Source organism: Plectropomus leopardus, chromosome 2 (genome assembly GCF_008729295.1).
Source record: "Plectropomus leopardus isolate mb chromosome 2, YSFRI_Pleo_2.0, whole genome shotgun sequence".
In the NCBI taxonomy this organism is placed as follows: Eukaryota; Metazoa; Chordata; class Actinopteri; order Perciformes; family Serranidae; genus Plectropomus; species Plectropomus leopardus.
In genome coordinates this window covers 30105166-30128072 of record NC_056464.1, presented here as the reverse complement: position 1 = coordinate 30128072, position 22907 = coordinate 30105166, and the positions used below count along the sequence as shown (strand labels likewise).

The 22907-nt window shown below is 39.7% G+C and overlaps 1 protein-coding gene across 1 annotated transcript in view; it reads right to left on the bottom strand.

Moving 5' to 3' along the window:
• The window catches only part of cacna1da (calcium channel, voltage-dependent, L type, alpha 1D subunit, a), an 89536-nt gene that overhangs the window by 8244 nt on the left and 58385 nt on the right, over nucleotides 1-22907 (bottom strand). The window contains exons 23-42 of the mRNA XM_042508265.1: nucleotides 22581-22668; nucleotides 22367-22474; nucleotides 21300-21352; nucleotides 21056-21202; nucleotides 20742-20943; nucleotides 20170-20328; nucleotides 19088-19198; nucleotides 17483-17566; nucleotides 11204-11236; nucleotides 9477-9605; nucleotides 9321-9386; nucleotides 9143-9234; nucleotides 8154-8313; nucleotides 7367-7494; nucleotides 7156-7252; nucleotides 6557-6659; nucleotides 6295-6396; nucleotides 3336-3469; nucleotides 2363-2479; nucleotides 792-1180 (exon numbers count right to left, since the gene is read on the bottom strand). Of these exons, the coding sequence (XP_042364199.1) occupies nucleotides 792-1180; nucleotides 2363-2479; nucleotides 3336-3469; nucleotides 6295-6396; nucleotides 6557-6659; nucleotides 7156-7252; nucleotides 7367-7494; nucleotides 8154-8313; nucleotides 9143-9234; nucleotides 9321-9386; nucleotides 9477-9605; nucleotides 11204-11236; nucleotides 17483-17566; nucleotides 19088-19198; nucleotides 20170-20328; nucleotides 20742-20943; nucleotides 21056-21202; nucleotides 21300-21352; nucleotides 22367-22474; nucleotides 22581-22668 (2502 nt within the window). The remainder of the gene's footprint in view (nucleotides 1-791; nucleotides 1181-2362; nucleotides 2480-3335; nucleotides 3470-6294; nucleotides 6397-6556; nucleotides 6660-7155; nucleotides 7253-7366; nucleotides 7495-8153; nucleotides 8314-9142; nucleotides 9235-9320; nucleotides 9387-9476; nucleotides 9606-11203; nucleotides 11237-17482; nucleotides 17567-19087; nucleotides 19199-20169; nucleotides 20329-20741; nucleotides 20944-21055; nucleotides 21203-21299; nucleotides 21353-22366; nucleotides 22475-22580; nucleotides 22669-22907) is intronic.

Sequence of the window (22907 nt, the reverse complement as noted above, 5' to 3'; positions counted from 1 at the left end):
GCATGAAATCGCCAAGAAAGCAACAGTGGAACAAGATTAATTAAAAAACTTCTGTAATAGTTTCTTTTAGCTATTGAATTTCTACATTCGGCACGTTTAAGAATGAGAACACACCTCTGTTGAAATGTGCTCAAAAACAGACTGTGCAGAGATTAATCATCTGATATCAGAGATATTTCCCTTTGATACCTGAGCAAATTGTCTTGATTTCTTTCAAAAACATGGGAAGAGGGCCCAAACAACTTACCATGAAATGGACCAAAAACCTTAGCAAGAAAATTAGCTGAGAAGTTACAAGAAAATTACTTCAAAATAAGCACAAAAAAAGTAAAAAAAACAAAACAAAGAAAATTGTTTCAATAAAGTTCTGTAGCATAATTATAAATATATGATTAAAAGGTTTAGAAATATATTTTTCTGGACATTGTTCTCTTTTTTTTTAATAATATCAAATAACCCCTCCCAGCTAATTTTCGGACCATTTCCTCGTCACTTTTTATCAGAGTTCCTACACGTCATTGACAAAATTCCAAAACCTTTCCGTGACTTTCCAAGGATGCAATTTTTTCTCTTGGCCCACTGGCATTTTTCAAACATGTGAAATTCAAACTCCATTAAAACATAATGTCATCATCCAATATGATGAGTTGCAATTTTCTCAGGTTTCAGAGGTTTAAATAGCTTTTGAAAGGCGTCTGAATGCAGCACAAGAGAACTGATGTCCATCCAGGTGTTAAAAGGATAATATATTACTGCAGCAGATTACGGGCTGATGATCAGTGTGTGGATACCTTTGACCCTGGGGTGTCCGCGGCTTGTCGTAGTCATAGTAGGAGCTGCGTAGACCCGGGTAGCCATTGGGAGGTGCATGTTCATAGTACCGATGGTGTCCTCCGTTGGGAAGACTGGACACATTGGCGTTGTTGAGGTTGATGTTGGTGGATTTTGGAGACTTTCCGTAAGAGTTGTGGTGGCGGTGGTGATGGTGGTGGTGGTGATGATGGTGGTTGGGGTGGGACATTGCATTGGCTCGAGACAGGCGTCCCACCGGCTGCTCCATGTGGGCGTAGTGAGGTGGAGGCTGCACCTGCAGAGGTCGCTGCGTGGCGTTGGTCTGGTGGCCATTGGATCGCCGATGACCGCCGTTCATGAGGTGGTTCCCGAAGAGTCCGCCGTTACGCTGTGAAGGAATGCTCAAAGTAAAACCACCGGAGCCTCTACGTCTTATTAAGCAGCAGAACAACTAACTATTGATGTTAAGTCTCAAAGCTGATTTTGTTTTCAGACAGCTCGTTCTCATTCCCAGGGCGTCAAATACGGCAGCTTGGTCAGCGGCGGTTCTAATCTGACGAGGCGGCTTCCATTAGTGTCTGTATAAGACAAACCAGGCATTCAACTAACTCTACTGTAAAACCACCCACAGCAATGATGTAGCATAAAGAACGAGAAAGTCCGAGCTGGGTGGCAGGGAGAGGAGCTATATGGGTCAAACAAAGACGGACTTTCACAAGGAGACAGCTGTTTGTGTCACACATGAAACAGGTGGTCAACATAGAGGAATTTTTTTAACTACCTTACGTAGTTGGGACCAACTGGCAATGTGTGGGGATAAAAAATTACATGGAAGTCCCAAAAACTGCAGTTCATCGACAGGCTTCATATAACGCACCAGTTTAGATGTTATTAAGGGGTAAAGTTACGCATAATTAAGGATGGGCCACTTTGAGTGACAGGCTGTCTGCTGATAGCATCCTCGGCTTTTCAGTCGGATCCACCCCTCCCTCCTCCACTGTGTCAGCCTCTCGCCCAACTATGGTCACTTCTGGCTCCAAAAAACTAGATGGTGGCTGCATCCATTATTTTCACAAAACCTACATTTCCTGTGAACATGTTATTTTGTTTTTTTTAAAGACATTGTATGTAAAAAAATGACATGTCGTCCAAAGCTGACACTAATACCTAGAGTGTGAAGAGTAGAGCCACTGACCAAGCAGCCAAATTTGATGAGCTGTGAGTGAGAACGTCTTGTTTCAGAAATTGTATGAGCAAAAATAAGTTTAGAAGCTGGTTTCATGACACATGACGTGAGCAAAAAATGAATGCACTGTTTGTAGTTTGTTGAAATTGAAATGGAAGAAAAACAAAGGAAGCCAAAATAAACTAAATGAACAAAAAACTACATATTGTAGCAATAAAAATGAGAGAAAATACATCTACATATTCAGTGGATTTATATTGCCTTTTAGAGATAGCTTTTATATGTACCATTACTGTGTTAAAACACTAATAAGAAACTTCACAAGCACATTATTTAAATGTTGCCACAAACATTCCTCCTGTCATGTAAAATTAAAGCAGTTACCCTATAAATTTCCTCGTCTTCCTCTGGAATAAAGTCTACTAGCTCGTCATCTTGCAGATCACATGATATCGCTCGGCGAATTTCGGGCCCAATATCATGCAGCGTGCGAAGGCCAGCCTGTAACCATGACAATAAGAGGGCTAAACGCTCCAGCGAGGACCTTCATCTTACAACTCACAGTAGGAAATCTGACATCACACAGTCACAACCACCACACATACTGGGCATACACACACCTGTGCTGGAATATACAACACCTGACATTTACAGTACTGACAGACTGTGAGAGATGAGAACACACAGACAGACAAATGTGCTCTCCTGAATGCAACCTGCTGTGAGGATTACTCTGCAGAAATGTCTCGTGCAGCATCCAGCTGTGCTTTGTCTCACATGTGCCGCAGTGAGAGTAATTACTCTTCTTCCTTTCCTTTACTTTGTAGGGGCACTTAACCAAATTAGCACAATATACACAAAAATGTCAATTTACATAAATGAAAAGCTGGTTATGTTTACCGTCTGACAATGATATATGGGGGTGCATTGTAGCCATATATCACACATTTTAAGGTAACACAAAATGGCGACAAGCTTTGCATGTGAATTCCATGAGTCGATGAGTGAATCGTGATGCACAGAAAACACAAGAAATGATTTTTTTGGAGATGATGACACACGCTTAACATCAACATCTATGATATATAAAGACACAGAGACACAAATAACACACATTGGAAACATAAAAAAAACACAGTAACAGATTCATACTGTACACCAAGATCATGAACGTCCTGCTGGGTCATAAACCATAACATTAGCACACTTGATGATATTTGAATGAAATGCACAAAGACACATTTTACAGACTTGACACAACAGAATTGCTCATAAATCCACGTTTCCACACAATGTCAAGCAATCTCTCTCCTCTCTTTCATTAATAAAACGCACACACAAACACTGTGAGACTCACCTGTAGCGCGATGGCCGTGTTGTTCTGCGACGGGTGAGCACCCACCAGGCCCTCCTCTTTACGTTTCTTGAATTTCCTAAAGTAGTCCTGTATCAGGAAGGTGGCATAGAACTTCCCCACGGTTACCTCATCATCTGAGTGAACAGACCACACAAATGCTTCCTGTGTCAGCAGGTCACTACACACAGCACCCAGGGAGAGAGAGGGAGAGGCTCTTCTCCTCCCTCGTCCATTCTCCTAAAAGATCGTGGGTCAATCAGCTCAGGACTGCAGACAGGTGAGGCACCCCTCAACCCCCAATCAACCAAAAATGATTTATATTCCAATTATATACATCCATCTTGATGGTGTATATACTGTACCTCAATCTGCATCACATGAGATCCTTCGCTGGATTTCAAAAAGAACAGAAAATCAGATATTTGCCACTAAATCTCCATCTTGTGTTTGTGTGTTTCTTCCTCTGAGCCGCTTTAGATGAGGAACAAAGAAAGAGATTTTCTACATTATATGTGTTTGATTTTAAATCGGATGGATTTATTTTATTAGTGTGACCCATTAAAGCTGTGACTAATGTCTATTGTAACTTCTCTCTCCTTTTCTCCCTGTTGTTGGTTATGAGGAGGACAGAATGAGCTGAATCGAGGTCAGATAAACTACAAATAAACAGTATTGAGTATGAAATGCTGCTACTTTTCAATTAGCAGTGTGTGACAGCAGAGAAATACAGGCTGCAAATATCTGGAGTAGTGGTTCCAAACTGGTGAGTTGCGGGCCAAAAGTGGGTCGCAGGTCCATTCTGAATGGACCACAAAAAACATGCAACCATTTCAAGTTTGTGAAAAACTGGCTTTTTTTGACTCCCAAATGCTACAAATATTAATCATTGAGCCTCCCCAAGTGACTCTGGAAAAATACACCGTGCCGTCCCACACGACGTGTTCAAAGACTGTCGGAAATTTAAAAATCCAATGACAATTTCCGTTTTTAATATTTCTGGCTGTGATAAATGGTGTCATTTGTTACAGCCAGCTGGCTATTTTCTTTTTGGCCTGATGGCTAGATTTACTTTGGCTGTCCTGTGGTTTGGAAGGCACGTTTCTCATTATTCTTGTAGTATGTTTTATTTCATTATGTTTTAAGCCCACCTTTTGTTTCCAGTTTGTCTAATAAAATTGAATATGTGGTCATTTCTTTCATGTATGGACCTTGAACTGATGATTAGGGAGAAATCTGGACCCAATGGCTGGACCAGCTGGGAACCATTGATCTAGAGAGCATTCATCTTCAACAACTGTCGCTCAATTAAAATTACCTTTGATACACCATTTTTTTAACGGATGCACCAATTCATTGGCTGAACATCCGTATCGGACGATATTCACATGTTTGGAAAAAACAGAGCTCTTTCCCTGGACGTCGTCGGGATAAAAGGGCGAAGTAACTCACTATAATGATAATGTTACATTGTGAACCGCAAATCTGGGTCGACATAAGCAAGAAGACAGCTAGTTAATGCTGCCTGGTAGAGGGTTGGTGGCCGCAAGTAACAGCTCATGTTGCATTCAAGCTCTATTCTATCAAAATGAGTATTGGGCAAAGGTCAATTAAAAAAAATGATATTGTGATGTGTCCTGATGTAATTTTGTTAAAAATAAATTTGTTGATGTTTTCAAAAGAACATCATGATTTATTATGTATATTGAAAAGGCTAGGCAGGCAGTTTTTAAAAAATATGTTTTCATGTGAAGGACTGAATGAAACAGTTCAGTCATTTTTATAATCATAAGGATTCTTTGTTTCACACAAAAGGGGGAATAAATAAAAACAAAAAACAAAATAAACAACCACAAAAAACATTGTTATCAGGTGTTGGCCAAATTGTTTTAAACATTGATATCAGCCCAGAATTTCACAATCACTGCATTCCTACTTTTTTAAAAATGTGTTAATTTTTTTAAAAATACTGTGTAAGGAGGGTGTACGAACCAAATTTTTGTTAAAAATATGTTTATAAATGCCATTTAATTATCTAAATTAGCACATGCAAGCAAGCAGATCTACAGTATGCGTCATACATGTCAGTATGTTTGGTAAATTCACCTGTTGGTGCTCATGTATGCCTTTTTGTTGTATGGTGTGAAACTTTTAGTCGTAGGCATGTTCTTGCATGTGTTTTTGTTCCATTTATTTTCCCAATTTTCTGATTTATTTGAAGAGTGTGTGAGAATCATTCTGAAGCAGGGGTCTGAATCACTTTGAACAAGCACGCTGGGGACAGAGATCGGAGAGAGAGGCAACACTAGTTCCATGCCACCACCCTAAAACAGAACTGCTTCAGAATATTCTGAAGTGCCTCAGAGTTTTGGATACAGAGATATTAAAGTGTGAGAAGAATAAGCTGTGGAAGCTCAAGCGGTGAGAAAAAGGACAGAGATTAAGACAACTGAGTGAGTCGGAGAAATTGAGAAAGGACAGAGACAGATAAATAAGAAAAGAGAGAGAGATTAGTGAGGAGGACAGAGCATGCACTTGCACAGTGGTCTACGAGGCCATGCAAGCCCAAAGCCCAGCAGACAGTCAGTGGCCTCCTTCAGCATCCGGGCCGGAGAGAGACGAGTGGATCAAACACACACACACACACACACACATAGATAAGAAACACACTGCTTAGGGGGCAACCAGGAGAACATGAGCAGAGCAGAAAGAGCACAAAACAGCTTTACTTGTGTGTGAGAATTAATGTGTGTGAGCGAGATTTTTTTATGAAAGGACAAGGTTATAAAACAGCTTCCTGTAATTTTAGGCAAACAGCATGTGGGCAGCATATGGTGTGTGCGATTCCACACGAGCTGCGTTAGCTTGGTGTGTGTGTGTGTCAAACTATAACAGAAGGACCAGGAGGTGTGTGTGTGTGTGTGTGTGATTTCATTGACAAACAGAGGCAGGTTCCACTAACCACCAGCAGGGGGCACCACTTGATCCAGCAGCTTCATGCTGGTCCTCTTCCAGATTTTTTTGATGACAGCTCGCAGCTCTTCGTTGGCCTGCTCGAGATTACCTGCAACCACAGGAAGACAAACGTCCCAGAGAAACCACAAATCCACACAAGCTCGTAATTACAGGTAACAGAGAACGCTCAGTGAATTTATCACCACAGATTTTTGTATGTATGTTTTTAGGAGCAGAACGGTCTGATGTGATTTATATTTGGCTCATACCTTCAGTTTTGATCTTCAGCGCAGTGCGAACCAGTGCGAACAAAGTGGCGTTAAACATGACCGTGCCATCACTGTTCAGAGGCATGTTCATGGCTACCAGCCTCTGAAAAAAGAAAGTGCATAGAGATCTTTAACCCTTTGAAACCCCTGAGCCAAATCACTTGTCATGTGCTGCTTTCAAACACCTTTCACAAGTATTTAAACCTCTGAAAAAATTGGTGCGTTTTTTTTTTTTTTTTTTAAAACATGGGTAAAAAGGCATTGATCGAAATAGTAAGAAATGGTCCATGAATTGCAAGAAATTTGTAGATTTAAAAAAATATTTTTTTTTTAAAAAAAAGAGGAAAAACTTTACATATAATTATTATAATTACATATTTAAAATTGTGTTTCACAATTACTATACATTTTTAAACAGTTTTTTAAACAAATTTTATTACTATTTTTCAAGTAATTTTCTTGTGCTTTTTGCTAATTTCTTGCTAATTTTTGGGTCATTTCTTCTTTCACTGCACATTGCCTAATCAAGTCAGCTGAGTGGTCAGTATTTCTGTGAGCATTTTGTAAATTCCATGATAAAATAAGGAAGGAGAAGAGACCTTGCAAGCGACTCTGTGAGGGCACAGTTTGCCAAAGCCAAGAGGAGGCTGGATACGCCGAAGAAGTGTTACAACATCCAGATGTTTAATTCTGCCCCTGTATGACAGAAAAACACACATAAGATCAGTGTACTCACTGACAGACACAAACAACTGCACACAAAAAAGGACACTAAATACTGTCTGATACTGCAGGTAATAAAGCACATACTTTGCCTCTGGGTCGTACTCTGACCAAATTCTCTTGAATTCATCGAGGTGGTGCGGTCCAAGAATGGACCAATCACGTGTTAGATAGTCAAAGTTGTCCATGATGACGGCCACAAACAAATTGATGATCTGGAGGGGCACAAGATACATTTACTGATAATATACATTTGCTGAGCATTGTGGAATAGTACAAACTTGTTTCTACAAATCATATTAAACATAATTATTAAACACACATATTCAAGTTATTATAGTTCTTTTTTTTTTTTTTTTTTTTACAGCTATCTTAAAATAGATCTAAACTTAAAAGTGTATATTGTGAATGTTGCTTGCTATTCTGTAAGTCTTACAGACATAATAAATTAAACAAAATTACAATTACAGACATATATTCTTGCTGTTTATCAGTTGTATTGGAGTGAATTACAGAGTGCTGGAGATAAGGGCTGTAGAGAGTAACCGGGTCATGATTTCTGGAAAGAAACATACTGTTACAAACAAACTGTTTTCAAATGCAATTTCTTGGCAATTTGAGCATCACAAGTCACAATGTCATCTAGTTCCATAATATTAGCAACAGGGCGAACTTCTCTACGGTCGATATCTCCAACATTCAGCAACTCACACCAAAAACAACCCAGATTGATAAATAGCACAAGTGTGAGGAAAAATACACATTTTTTGGATTTGGGGGTAAACTGTGCCTTTAAGCTGTTCTGTTTTTTTAATTTAAAATCTTAAATTCTTAAATAATTAGTACGACAAACACTGTTTATGTCAGTGTGTACCAAGAAGGCGCAGAGCATGTAGAAGGTGATGAAATAAATTATTGCAAATCCACTGCCACATGTCATCTCCTCCCCGGGGTTGTAGTCGGACTCTGGGTCACACAGTTTCCCTGACATGCAGGCCAACATGATCTCCTGCCACGCCTCTCCAGTGGCACACCTGGTGGAACAGACCGCCATGACCAAAACACAAATCAACAACTCAATTAAGTTACGCAGAAAACTAAAAACGCAGTGAGTCAGTTTCTTGATGACCCCAAAACACACAACTGGTTCTCATTGTCATGTTGTCAAATACTGATTCTTTGTCAGCGTCTTCAGCATCTCATAACGCACATGGTGCCCTTTAGCGTCCAGTTATGTGATGCACAACACAAACACACTGCAACATGAAGTTAATGTTGCAGGGTTTCCACACAGTTTCATGGACAAAATTTCAAAACATTTCCATGACTTTTTAAGGACTCATAATGACTTTTCCAAAACTTTCAATTATTTTTACTTATTCCATGACTTTTACAGGCCCGGAAAACATGATTGCAAAATTCCATGACTTTTCCAGGTTTTTAATGACTGTGGGAACCCTGATGTTGTCAAACGGTAAATAAATTACTTGGTTAGGTTTAGAAAAATAAATCACATTTTTGGTTAAGTATGTTATGTAACAGTAACATAATACGACATTAATTGGTCACGAGTGATGTTAATTACAAAACTTTACGTCAAAACATTTAGTTTTGGGTTCACACTGTACACACACTGTGGTCTCCTGGGTAAAAGTCTCGTTTCTCTCCGCAGACTTTCTCTTCACTTTTTATACTGCTTCAGTTGCTCTTGGCGTCAACAACTACAGCAGATGGGTTTGCATTGGAGTAAGTTGAAATCCCAGTTTGTCTGATAAAGATGTTATAAAGGGTGCCTTTGTGTCGATATCACACTTTAAGGGGCGTGACATCGTGACCTTGAAATGAGGCTGAAATCCTACACACCTGAAGAGAAGGAGCACAGCCTGAGGGAAGGTCTGGAAGTTGTTGTTTCTGTTGATGTGCGTGCCGTCCACCATGGCAACCTTTCCAAACATCTTAAGCAGACATACATTTGCGCATGAATTAAACTGCAACTTTGGTAGCACAGAGGAAAATATTTCTGTCACATTAAGTTACCAACCTGCATGCCGATGACAGCGTAGATGAAGAACAGCATGGCTATCAGAAGAGCAACATATGGCAAAGCCTTCAGGCAAAAACAGAGAAAAAAGTAGAAAAAGATTAATGGGGGAATATTTCTGTCAGTCACAGACCAGATAATTACACTACGCCTCACCTGGAAAGATTTAATGAAAGTCCACAGCAGCGTGCGAATGCCCTCCCCTCTGCTGAGGAGTTTGACCAACCGCATGACTCGAAACAGACGGAAGAAGGTGATGGAGATGCGAGCGCTGTCCTCCGTGTTCTGTGGAGAAACAGTCTGGAGTCAGAGGACAGCAGGGCAACAGGGCAACAGTGCATGTGGAGGACACAGAGCACCTGGCTGCGCTTTACGGGATGATGAGGTCTGAGCTGAGACCCCAGAGCCAGATACATATGGGCTGAAAGCAGCACTGCATCTTACACACTAAACTGGATGTTTAGAGAAAACCTAACTTTGCATTTGAGCATTGATTCAATTTCTAGTGTGGTGGCAACATTTGTTAGATGTTCAAAGTGCAGGTATTCTGTACAGCAATGGTTCCTAACTGATGGGTCCTGGTCCAAAGGTGGGTCGCAGATCCATTGTGAATGGACCCGAAGTGACTTGCAAGCATGTCAAGTTTGTGAAATATTTTTTTATGTTTTTTGAACCCAAATATATAACTATTTGTCCATTAGCCTCCCTGACTGACTCGCTAAAAATGCATGAAGCGTTCTTCCCACATACAGTGTTTAAAGACCTTTGGAAATTTGAAATCCAATGATAATTTCTGTTTTTTTGCTGTGATAAGTGGTGTCATTTTGGCAATTTTTATTCTGGAAGCCCTGCAGTCTGGAAGGCATGTTTTCTTTAAAAATCACCAAAGAAAACCTCCAAACATTTTTAAAAATCATCAGACAATCTCCAAAATTTTTTAAAGAAAAAAAATTCTTAGAAACAAGAGAGGGGCAAAAAACACCCAACAAGAAAAAAATATATATATATTTTTTCATTGTGTTCTAAGCCAATGTGTTATTTACATTTTGTCAAATAAAACTAAATATATGGCAATTTCTCTTATCTTGACCTTGAACTCATGAGTAAGGAGAAATCTGGACCCAGTGGCTGGAGCAGTTGGGAACCATTGCAATACAGTATATACAAGGTTTCAGATTTTAGACACTAAATGATCCAAACATAAACAGAGTCTCTAAAGCAGTGTAGCCACAGCTGATATGTTTCTGTTAATCTGCGTCCAAAGCACTGTCAGGAGCCCTGTCACTGAACAGACCTACAAGGGGAGGAAGCAAGGAGGCAGGCATGCTGGAAAAAACCTTGCCATACTTGATAGGACACATCTGCACAAGCATGGCACCCTCAGTCCAGAGTCACTGCATGCGGAGTCACAGTGGGGCCAACCCGAATGGGTCGGCCAGGAGGTTTCACAGGTCAGAGCTGGTTGACCTGATCCCAGGGGGGGTCACCCATGGGTCACTACCCCACGCAAGAGTGGTGGCAGAGACCATGTAGCGGTGTCAACAGCACAAACGTGAGGAGCGGCTCAAAAACCGCTCCCACCTAACAGGATACGCAGCGTCACGTTTGAGTGACACACTCTCCTAAGAAATAACTCCAAACATTTAGGAAAATGAAAAGCAAATTAAAAAAAAAAAAGCAAATTAAAAAATGAAACAAATGCGAGAAAACATGGAATAGTACAGAGAATGGAAACATACCATGAGAGAGTAAATGAAACAGAAATAAGCGATAGATCATAGGAGGTGTAACAGAAAAAATACCAAACAAAGAAATGCAGATCTAAACATGGCATGGCCCTGAAGGGGGGTAGAGAGGGGTGGGAGGGGGGCGGAGCATCTTACCCCCTGCTCATCCACCTGAGGAGTCTCCGTTGGCTTTAAAATCAAAGACCTGTATTAATGACTTGCACAGAGCCCGCAGGTCTCACACACATTGGGCCAAACACGTAAACATCACATTGGAAAAGTCTTTATCACACAACGCCAGCACACGCCAGTCAAGACGCAGACGAACAAAGTCACTACTCGTCTCGTTGACGGGACAAAACTGTCTTATTGTTTTACTATGACAAGGACAGACATTCATGTGTCTATGTAAACTAAATATAATGACAGACATGACACGTTATCTTAACACTTCAAAGGACTGCCACACAACAGGTTTTTTAGCTTAACATTCCTACAGAGGACTGGCATGTCAGACTGACGAACAACATGGAATTACTTAATTACTTAGTAACATGTAAGACACAACTTTATCACTCCCCCGGTGTAATGGTCATAACTGATGGGACTGAATGGATTTTATGGTTGGGATGTCTTTGCCGAGCTTCAGACGATGTTAATGAGAAGTTAACTGGCTGACATAACAAATGTTATGAATTCATGTCATGATTAAAGCAACAACTGCTACTCTTACAGGGCCTCGACTCACAGCTGACTAGTTTTTCCTGTATATCAACGTTAAGGCGTCAGATTCAGACACGTCAGCATATGACTTTAAGGTCCAGTGTGTAGGATTTGGGAGGCTAATTGGCAGAAATGGAATATAATTTAATAAGTATGTTATCTTTACTGTATAATCATGTGAAAAACAAAGTATCGCAGTGTTTTCTTTAGCTCAGAAGGAGATGTTTATATCTACATAGGGAGCTGGTCCTCATTTATGGAGCAGAGCCAGTAGCCGAGAGCGTACAAACCAAACACTGCCTAGACAGGCCCATTTGCATTTTTGTGTCAGCTACTGTAATTAGCAGCCCCTCCAGGACGAGCAGTGTTGGAAAAACACAATTTTTTTTAACATGAAACTTTTTTTATTCAGTGTTTTTACTGGTTTCAATCAACTGGCCCATTTGTTTTGCAGAGGAAGAGACCTCTGCGGTAATTCATCTCACAGTAAAAACCTCCTGAACATCTGGATCTCCCCAAACAGTGTCAGTATAAGTGCTTTATTCAGTGTTTTTACTGGTTTTTAATCTCAGTGCCTGTTTGTAGGAGGCGGCCTCTGTGGATACTTCAGCTCATGGTAAAAACCTCAATTAACACTGAGGCATACCTTTACCTAAACAAGTTTACTTGGCTGATCCTAACCTCCGTTACTTTATGTTATGGACGTAATGTCATTTGTGAAGCACTTCTTCACAGGATATATGATCTGTTGTGTGTGCACATTTGTAGGATATTTTACGAACCCATGTATGAGGATACATCGGTCTGCAATGAGCCAAGCAGCATAGAAAAATCATATTATTATAACATGAAACTGCTTTATTCAGTGTTTTCACTAGTTTAAATCCCCTGGTCCAACAATCGTGGAGAGGAGGAAAACTCGGCAGATAATTCAGCTCTCGGGAAAAACCTCCTGAACAATGAACGCTGAAGAAATTCTAACTGGGAGAAGTTTCAGCTTTTTGCAATCTGCAATCCTCACCACTAGATGCCACTAAATCCCCCTAAATCTTACACACTGCTCCCTTAACTGGACAAAACTCATACATTGTGTGCATCATCAATGGCGCCCATAAAAGAATAAGAATATATGTAAGACAGCTTAAGTCTCACTCTTCTCTGGGTTGCAATGATTTGATGTAAACAAAGTATTTTTCAGTGGCTTGAGATGAAAATGCTTGCTGATCAAAAAGCATAATCAAATAATTTGATCTATACATTCGCTCACACAAATCCACATCCACACACAGTTTGCAGTTCACATCATTGACAATAAATTATCAGCAATATGTGGTGAGCATTTGTAAACAAAGAAAGTCCAGGTGCAAAATAAAATAAGTCACAGTGGTGGCGGCTTAACTGAACCTGTATGATAATGTGATTTTTTTCAAAAAAAAAAAAAAAAAAAGATTAACGCTAGACCGAAAAGAGTCATATCAGGAGGCTCAGCGCTGAAATAAAGAGATACTCCAGACAGATATGGCTTCATTCAAATCCCTCTGCACGATAATTCACAATCCGCCAGTATGAGGTGCAGAATGAGCAGAAATGATAAAAATAAAATGTAGAATTAGCTTGAGGAGGTTCTTTAGGTAATCCTGGCCACAGCGTTGATGGAGCATGCGTTCAGCATTGCCACGTTGCTGGGGAAGCACTGCACGCACACGCAAGACATTTGGATGATGAGGAGCCATTGGTGAACTCATAGCAATGCAGCAACTCATGCATGTCAGTAGTGCCCTCCAAAAAAATTAAATAAAACTGCCATAGCAGGGCGCTCTCACAGTCCGGTGCAGAAAGAGAGGTGAACAGGAGAGGAGAGAGACAGACAGAGAGGGAGGACGGAACCAGAGAAAGAGACCAATACTGGGAGAGGAAGTAAAACCAGACAGATTGAGTCATACTGGAACAGGACAAAGAGGAAAGGCAGAGAGGTGTAAAAAGTCGAGAGAGTTACAGTTGGAGTGTTCATGCACCTGACTGGAGTCTACACACCTGCGCTACACATGAGCTCCATTCTGAGCTTTAAGAGCTCACTACAGGAAGACAGAACAAAACACAGAGACAATCACTCACAGAGACACAAACACAAGATCATCAAAGAACCTCAAACTCAGCTGCATTAAACCACCATCAATGTAAATGTACAAAAACGACTAATTCAGTGTCTTCTGATCCGCCGGAGGATTTTTGGTTCACAGGCTCTTACCTGATAACTGTGTGGTGCAAGGATGCTGAGACTTGTACTGTAATTTAAGGACTTTAACTGTATAGTTGTTGCAAAAAAGCTTCTGTTTCTGTCCATTTTACTATATGACTCATCTGTTTTACTTCATATTGATCCATTAAATCAAAATCTGTTAAGCTGCAGTGGCCCACACAACTTCAGGGAAAGCAAAAGATGACATTTCTTAAAATTCTCACTCCGAATTTCAGCTTTTCAAGGCAGATTGAGCTCCACAGATTATGTATTAAAATTGTCCTTAATGTTGTGTAGGATGGACATTTCCAAGCTCTGAGCTCCAGGGCCATTCTGTCTGGAGGGAAAGATCGATATGGGAAGAGAGAAAGGGCAAACTTCACAAGGCTCTATGGAAAAAACTGACCGGAGGGGAATGGAGCGGGTGGCCGAGCGCCATCTGTGAGAGGCGGGACATGGAAAGGATGTTAGGGAGTGAGGTGAATGGCTGATGCTTCCCAGCATGCATTTGGAGAGCTCACAGCAGTCAGGTGAGAAACTAAACAATCACACAGCTCATGACTGAAATGACGAGCAAGCAGCAAAAATCACTAAATCAAAATGCAAACCCACGATAGATCAGCTGTTTCGAATGATTACATGGAAAAGTTTAAAATCTGATCTTGTCAGTTTGACACGAGTTTGACATAAACAGTAAAAACCGCATGCAATGCAAACCACAAATAAATGTTAATGGTGGATGAAAGGTGCCTCACAAGAACCACCATGAAAGTCCTTGTGAAATCAACATCATGTCCCCAACATTCACAACACACCTCATACGTACAGCACACCTTAAAGAACAAACTGTACACATGTAGAACACACATGCAGAACAATAATAACCTGCACACACCACCACCACTGTATGTTTTAAACAAAGTTTGTGCTTGTTTATACACTCATGCAGACGCACATTTGGGAACACAAACTGAGAAAACACAGAAAACATGAAATATAACTCCAGAAAAACAGCACTGCAGCTCAGACGTGAGAGCACTCAGGAGTGGAGGAGGGGCCGCTTGAGCAGTAAGTCTCGGGTACACTGCACCGCTATCAAGAACCACCATCAGCATAAACTGTTCCTTTAGGTCTCAGCATTCCTGGTGTTTGTATCTTGGCCTACGAATCTGGCTATCTCAACCCAGCCCAGTCACCAGAGGCAAAAGTTGGCATTGTCCGTTTCTACAAACCATGAAAATGTTACATTTGAACGTTTTATAGGAATCATATCAACATTTCTAAAGCTATGTAATACACAGAGTGCCCCAGGGATGAGGCCAACCTGAAAGCTAAAGTCGCTCTGGTTCTCTCATCAAAAAGCCAATGGGATTTTTCAATTGGTTTTTGGCTAATTGCAGAAACAAAGCTCCGTGGTAAACAATTATGATACTTAAACGTTTTGTTCAGAAGTTAATCTTCACAAATAAACACCTTTTTCAGGATTTCTGAAGCCTAAATGCAATCACCAGAAGTAACAAGCTACTGCTAGGCTTAAAAGAACAACACTTCCATCGCATCGCTACGGTTACGAGGCTGTAAGGCCGTGTTTGGCGCAGTTTGGCGTGATGATGTTCTGTACTCTTATTTAGCCACTTGTTAGCAACCGTCTTTTGTAAGACACATAAAAATGTAGTGGGGTCATTACTGACGTATTTTATGAAGTAGAACAAAACGTTAAAATGTCTTAGGCTTGTGTTAACCACAGACCTTATTTAAGCTTTCTAACCAAGTACTCATTAAAAAAAAAAACATTGACTTTGACACAAGGGAACAGGATATGCATGCTTATTCATTTACAGGATTTAGGACTCATTACTGGGGTTCTTTATAAGCGAGACGTCTGCCACGCTGCAGACCACTACAGATAAAAAAAACCCAAAAAAACAAAACAAAAAAACATTTTTGTGAGTTAATGAGTCATTGCTGTGTTCCCAATGGCTTTTCTGGCACCCAATGGGGTTTTTGGAAGCGACCCATCACTGTTTTTTCAGCAGCTTTTTAGGCACAAAAAGCAGTTTGTTTTTTTTTAAGAGACATTACTGCTTTTCCAGCAAGTATAATGACCTGAAAAGTGGTTGTTTTTTTACAGAAACAAGACTGCTTATCCTGCTGGGATTTTGCTACCCATGCAGGGTATTCTAAGCCAAAACATGATCTTTTCCAAATTATAACCAAGCGTGTTTTGCGTATAACATAACCACACGTTAACCATAGTGTTGTTGAAACGTGACATTTTTACATATCCACATACATGCAACAGTAATGTGGTTTGCAGAAATGTTCAATGCAGACATTTTTTCTGGTGATTGGGTTGCTTTTAACTTTTGTATCAACTCAGAGCAAGAACAACAAAGTAGGTCACAGATACTGAGTCTTTTTGGGGGGTGTTTTTGTTAAAAGCCAAGCCATAAAGAGAAAAGTATTTTGCAGTTGAGTAATGTAAAGAAGTAGTCACCCACTATTTTATTGAGCCGTGACATGAATTTTCAATGTGACTGACATTGATCAATACTGAAATACGCTTTGAATTAAAATTAAATCTTCTGCTCTATAAAAAATACAAATATCTATTTTTTATCTGAGTCAATAGAACGTTCAATTTTGTCTTTAATCCACTGTAAAGGGGTCCCGAAGATAAAGTTGTTATAAACAACAGGTTACACACACACAACATTTTTGTTCATTGCCATACTTGCCTCTACAAGTTTCTATGGAAACAAAACGAACAAGAGTAAGAATTAGACAACCACATCATAAATCATCCTGCTCTGAACCAAACACAGGCCTCAGTTCACACAGAAATGTGACGGACTCCTGTTTTTGACCAGTATTTTCACAGCTGTGTCCGAGGGTTAAAAATCAGAAAGTTCAGACATTTTGTTATGATTCCTGCAACAAACAGCAGAGCAACACATTGACGATTAAACATTTGGCAGACGCAATTTCAAACAGGACAGACTGTTTGATTAACTCAGAGTTCTGTCAATGTAACACTAACAACAACAGGACATAAATGAAGGTCAAACTGAAGCTTTTCAGAATAAACCAATGGCTCTTTAACAACTATGCATGAAAAATGATCCAAAATGCAAAGTTTTAGCGTGCTAAGTATCACAATAAATATGGAAATTCTTATTTTAAAGTGACGGCTACAACTGACACACTAGAGTAGACGTTCCCAAACAAAGTGAGGTGATTAAAAAAAATACAAAAATGTTTTCTGTTACATTTGGTTATTACCTAGGACCTTAAAACTCATTGATTGATTTGCTCTCTTGATTGATCTCTTCATTGAAATTGCTTCATTTTCAAGGTCCTAAATACAAAAAAAGTTGGGAACGATGGCACTAAAGTTTGAGAACAGCAGTTGCCATATGGCTTTCCTGCAAGGCTTCAGTTCAACTTGAAAGGCAGAAGAAAGTAGTACTTACATTAACTTCAGTGATAGCAATATCGACGACGCTACCAACAACAATTAAGGCATCAAATGTGTTCCAAGCATCAGCGAAATAGTGCTGTTAATGCATGGGCGTTACATGTAAGGGTAAAGATGGGAAAGACAGAGAAAGACAGAGAAGAGAAGAGGAGAGGGAAACAGGATCAGACAGATGATCAGAGGAGTGGGTGTAATAAGATGGCAGGGTCATGGGAGGACAAAAAGAGAGAAAAAAGAGGAGATATTAAGTATTAAGAGTGGTCAGATAAAAAGCCAGAAATCACAGTCCTGCCGTGGAAACCTGCAGTGTGAGCCGAGGCGGCCCGAACAGAGAGAGGTCAGAGAGCAGCGGAGCTCGTTGTAACTCATCTTTACTTACATCAATCTCACTGAGAACTATGTCTACTATGCTGCCAATCACAACCAGGGCGTCGAACACATTCCAGGCATCCCCAAAATAGCCCTGAGTGAGGTGGAGCGAGTGGTGGGCAAATAGGATGTGAGATCAGCACAAACAAAAAGTGTTTACTCTTACACTGAAATGTATATTCTGGTGATTAAAACACACAGGAGCATCTGCTGGCTACGATTACAGTGCACTGATTTCTATAGAGTGTGGCTGAGCTGCAAAGTACTAGATCTGCACCAGACTGATGTTGATATGAATATTACATGCAGAAGCACTGCTGCCATGAACTTGACAGACAGCGAGTGCTATTTTATCTAAAAGGAAAGTCGGCACTGCACCCCACACTCTGACTCTTACTAGCATCCTGTCCTTCTTCTCAACACAGAGCTGGTGGCCGGGCAGTTTAAGGGAAAATGAGAAAAACATTCAATGACTCAACAGTTTTCACATGTTCATGTACGCTGCTCCACTTTTTAACATTTAAGTCAGTGGTTACCAACTGGTGGGATGTGGTCCAAAAGTGGGTCGCTGGGCCATTCTAAATGGATCGCAATGTCAAGTTTGTACAGTACAGTACAGTTTGTAAAGTTTTTTTCTGACCCTCCCAAAAGCTACAAATATTTTTCCTTGAGCCTCCCTAAGTGACTTGGAGAAATGCATGAAGTGTTCATCCCACATGATATGTTTAAAGACAGTGGGAAATTTGAAAATCCAACGATAATTTCTGTTTTTAAAGTTTCTGGCTGTGATAACTGGTGTCATTTTGTAAATTTCTATTTCGGCTGGCCTGCAGTCTGGGAGGCATATTTTCTTAGAAAAGAAAAAAATTAAAAGAAATCATGCCTTCCAAACCCACTGCATGTTTTCTTTAAAAAAAAAAAAAATTCCTACAAAATCCGTGCGGATGCTAGAAACTAAATACTTGCACTTTTTTCTTGCAATATGTTTTATTTCATTGTTTTTTAAGCCCCCATGGTATCATTGTCAAATAAATTGGATATGTGGTCCCTTCTCCTATATGCAGACCTTGAACAAATGACTTAGGAGAAATGTGGACCCAGTGGCTGGACCAGCTGGGAACCATTGATTTAAGCATTACTTCAACATTTTGGGAAACACTTTTATTTGCTCTGCAGCTGAAAGTCAGATGTAAGTGGTTGTGATTGAAGATGTTTGCATGTAGTGACTCACCCTGGGTTTGAAAGCGATGAGTTTAAGAACCATTTCCACAGTGAAGACAGCAGTGAAGACCATATTAAGGATGTCCATTACGTAGTTAAAGAGCGCCGACTGGCCGTAGTGCTGCAGAGAGGAGATAAAGAGGGATGGTTAAAAGAACTGAAAAAGGGGAAACTGCTATTATTCTATTCAAGACACTGGTTAAAAAATGATGAGAATGAGATTTATATTGGTTGCTTCAGGTGACTAAAACACGCTTTGCTGCTGCCCTCACAGTAGTACATTACGTAGCTTCAGTGGCAGTTTTCCTGTCTGCTTCTCCAAACTGATGCCGCCTGACATCTTCTGCAGGTATTACACTGACTATAAATAAGTACTCTACACAACCCCACTTAAAATATCCAAACTTTTCTTTTCGGAAGACTACCTTTAAAGGCCCTAAATGTATGTGATTACAGTATCTTTCAAATTATATGAAGGATTAAGTGTTATGTTGGAGGAACAATTAAACTATTTGGGTGAAAACTGATCATATATGCTTTACTTCAGTCCATTTATCAAATTGTCCCTGAGTGTGCTTGCATTCATGTCTACCACAGTGTCTTTCATGGTAATACCACTGGAGGGAGCCAAAATCAAACATTTTAAAATTGTACACATAATACCTGGCAAAAAAAAATTCACTACTAAAAATAATTATGGCAGTTAGGATACTGAGAACATTTCAGAGATTAATTCAGATATATTGATGAAAATATGTTTGGTACAAAAACAAATATAATACATATACAGACAAATTTAAGATTTCATAAAACTTGTATAAATTGATTTATATTGATCACCCAACATATCTGAACATTCAGAAGAATTATTAAATGCCTACTGATAACAAACTTTCTCAACTTCTGCTTGGACCTAAATAAACACTGACACATACAAAATAATTTTAACCTGTAAATATATTAACTTTTCAATCCAGCTACTGAACAATTCTTGCCATCAAGTGTGATCTCAGTCTTTTCAACAGATTTTATTTTATTTTTTGTCACAGAGCTGGTTGGTTTCAGCAGCATAAATACATTGCGACTTCTCACCTGCACAGCCAGGCAGAGCGTGTTGAGCATGATGAGCACAAACATGATGTACTCAAACCCCGTGGAGTTCACCACATACCAGAACTTGTACTGGTATGGGTTTTTAGGGATGTACCTCCTTAGCGGACGTGCCTTAAGAGCGTACTCCACACACTGACGCTGCACAAAAAAACATACAGAAGTGGTTTTAATGGTCAGTTTAGGACGCAATGTAACAGTGATAATGAGTTATAGGATTCTCACAAGAGACCCAATAAAGTCTATTAGCTTTTCTGTGGAGTAAATTAAAATCAGTACAGACAGGGTTCGTGCAGAGGGCTACAAATCAAATTCACAAACTTTCAAGTCCTTTTTTTAAGCACTCATTTTTTTCTCATGGATGAAATTGTTCTCTTCACCACCATATGTTGCAAGGAAATTATGCAAAATCATAAATGGAACAAACATGCAACCAGGGCCTATATTAACTTATTATTGATTAACTGGTTATTAGTCTTTAGGGGCATGACATCACACACACACACACACACACACACACACACACACACACACACACACACACACACACACACACACACACACACACATTCACAGTTTTTGTACTCTTTCTCTCCTTGTTCCTGAAATGTGACGATCACAAAACCTACAAAGATGTTCATCATGAAGAAAGCGATGATGATGATGTAGATGATGAAGAAGATGGAAATCTCCACGCGGTAGTTGTAAATGGGACCCAGGTTCTCTCTGTTGGAGTCGATTGCCTTGTAGAGTAAACTGAGGAGAGACAAAAACAGACAGAGAGCACGTGATCCAGTTTTGTTAATAAGACTGAGATGTGACTTCTCTTGTTTTTAGAGTTTTTGAGATTAAAAAGTGTGATTCTTACGCAGGCCAGCCTTCAAACGTGGACACAGTGAACAGAGCCATCATAGCCATGAGGACGTTGTCAAAGTTAAAGTCGCTATTGTGCCACAGTCGTTTGTGGATGGTCGGCTGGTTCACATCTCCGTCCTTATACAGGATGAATGTGCCCCTGTGAGAAAATAACACGTTGTGTGGAGGTTAAGGCTGAAACTATGGTGATAATTGCAGATAATTAACTGTAAAGGTGCAAGATTAATGAAACTAACTTGCACTCTTCTGGGCTGGACTTGGCTTCATCTGTGCAGCGATAGAACTTTCCCTGTGGAGGAAAATATAATGTTTTCACTCTAATGATACATATTTTAAAAGAATTAACTCAATATTTCTGGCCCCAAATAAAACCCTGGGCCTCATGCAGCAACACTTTCTCAAATTTCTGGTAAGACAAAACATAAGAGAAATCAACTCCAGATGCACCAAACGCTCTTAACCATCCAAATATGATGTTTCCCAGGTGTGCTCAATGATGAATCCCTGAAAATAGTCACCTATTAGCACAGGTAACGCCCTCTAATCACTATTTAAATACACTTTAAGTAAATGTGATTTCAGGGAAAGTTATTATTAAAGTATTAAAAGTGAAAGTATGCATGCAAAAGGATTTTAATAAAATAAATCAAAATAATTAAAAGGAAAAGCAGCAAGACTTCATACATGTAGTATATATAAGAATCTGGAACCATGATTTTTTTTTTTTTGCATGAAAAATGATTTGCATGATGTAAAAACAGTTACCAATTTTTTTGTGTGTGCAAAAAACATAATTGGTAAAGTAGTTATCTAATTCAAGTAGTGGAGTAAAAAGTATATCATTTCCCTCTAAAGTGTAGTGGAGGAGAAGTGAAAAGTGCCATGAGATTAAAATAATCAAGTAAAGTAAAGTTCCTCAGATTTGTACTTAAGGGATGCACAGTAACTAAAATTACAGTAACTGGGATCAACTGAGCAAGTATAGTAGTATTTCTTTAGTCCTGAAATGTAATTAAAAAAACAGTCATTGTAATTACTCTGAAACATTCTCTAAATCTAATGATATTCATACATTTTTAAATGTTCCTCACAAGTAAAACTTATTTTTTTTTCTTCCATTGGGCAACAATTAGTGGCCTGTAAAAATGACATGTTCTCTTATCTAAGATCAATTCCAAAAAACAATAGATACTAACAAAATACGAACAAATCCTGGATACGAACAAAAATAAGAGGAAATTTGTTGGTGTATAGTTTCCTGCATGAGGCCCAATGATTTCTTCTTAACCTCAGTGCCGCTGACCTTAAATAGCTGCACCCCTATGCAGGCGAACATGAACTGGAGCAGAGTGGTGACGATCATGATGTTACCGATAGTTCTGATGGCCACAAACACACACTGCACCACGTGCTGTAACACAGAGACAAAAACACGTTCACAGATTGTGGCATCTATACTCGTCATGGTTATTATTGTTGCGGACAAACTGCCAGGTGACTTTGTGATGAGGTCTGACCTTTAGGCCCTTGGCTCGGTTGATGGCCCTCAGGGGTCGAAGAACACGCAGGACCCTGAGAATCTTCACCACTGAGATGGCCGAGGACCTGATCAATGAAAGCAAATGGATGCAGCGTCAGTTTAAAGTCAGGATATTTCAGCATGATGACAAAGACAGGGTTCCCACATGTGTTCATGGACAAGATTTCAAAACTATTCCATGATGGGTTTTTTTTCCTGACTTGCTCGCCTGGCGTTATTCATATTTCAGATTCAAACATAATTTCAGCTAGCTGCATGAAGGGAGGGAAGGAACGTGCCAGTAAAATAAACGTCACCCATCAAC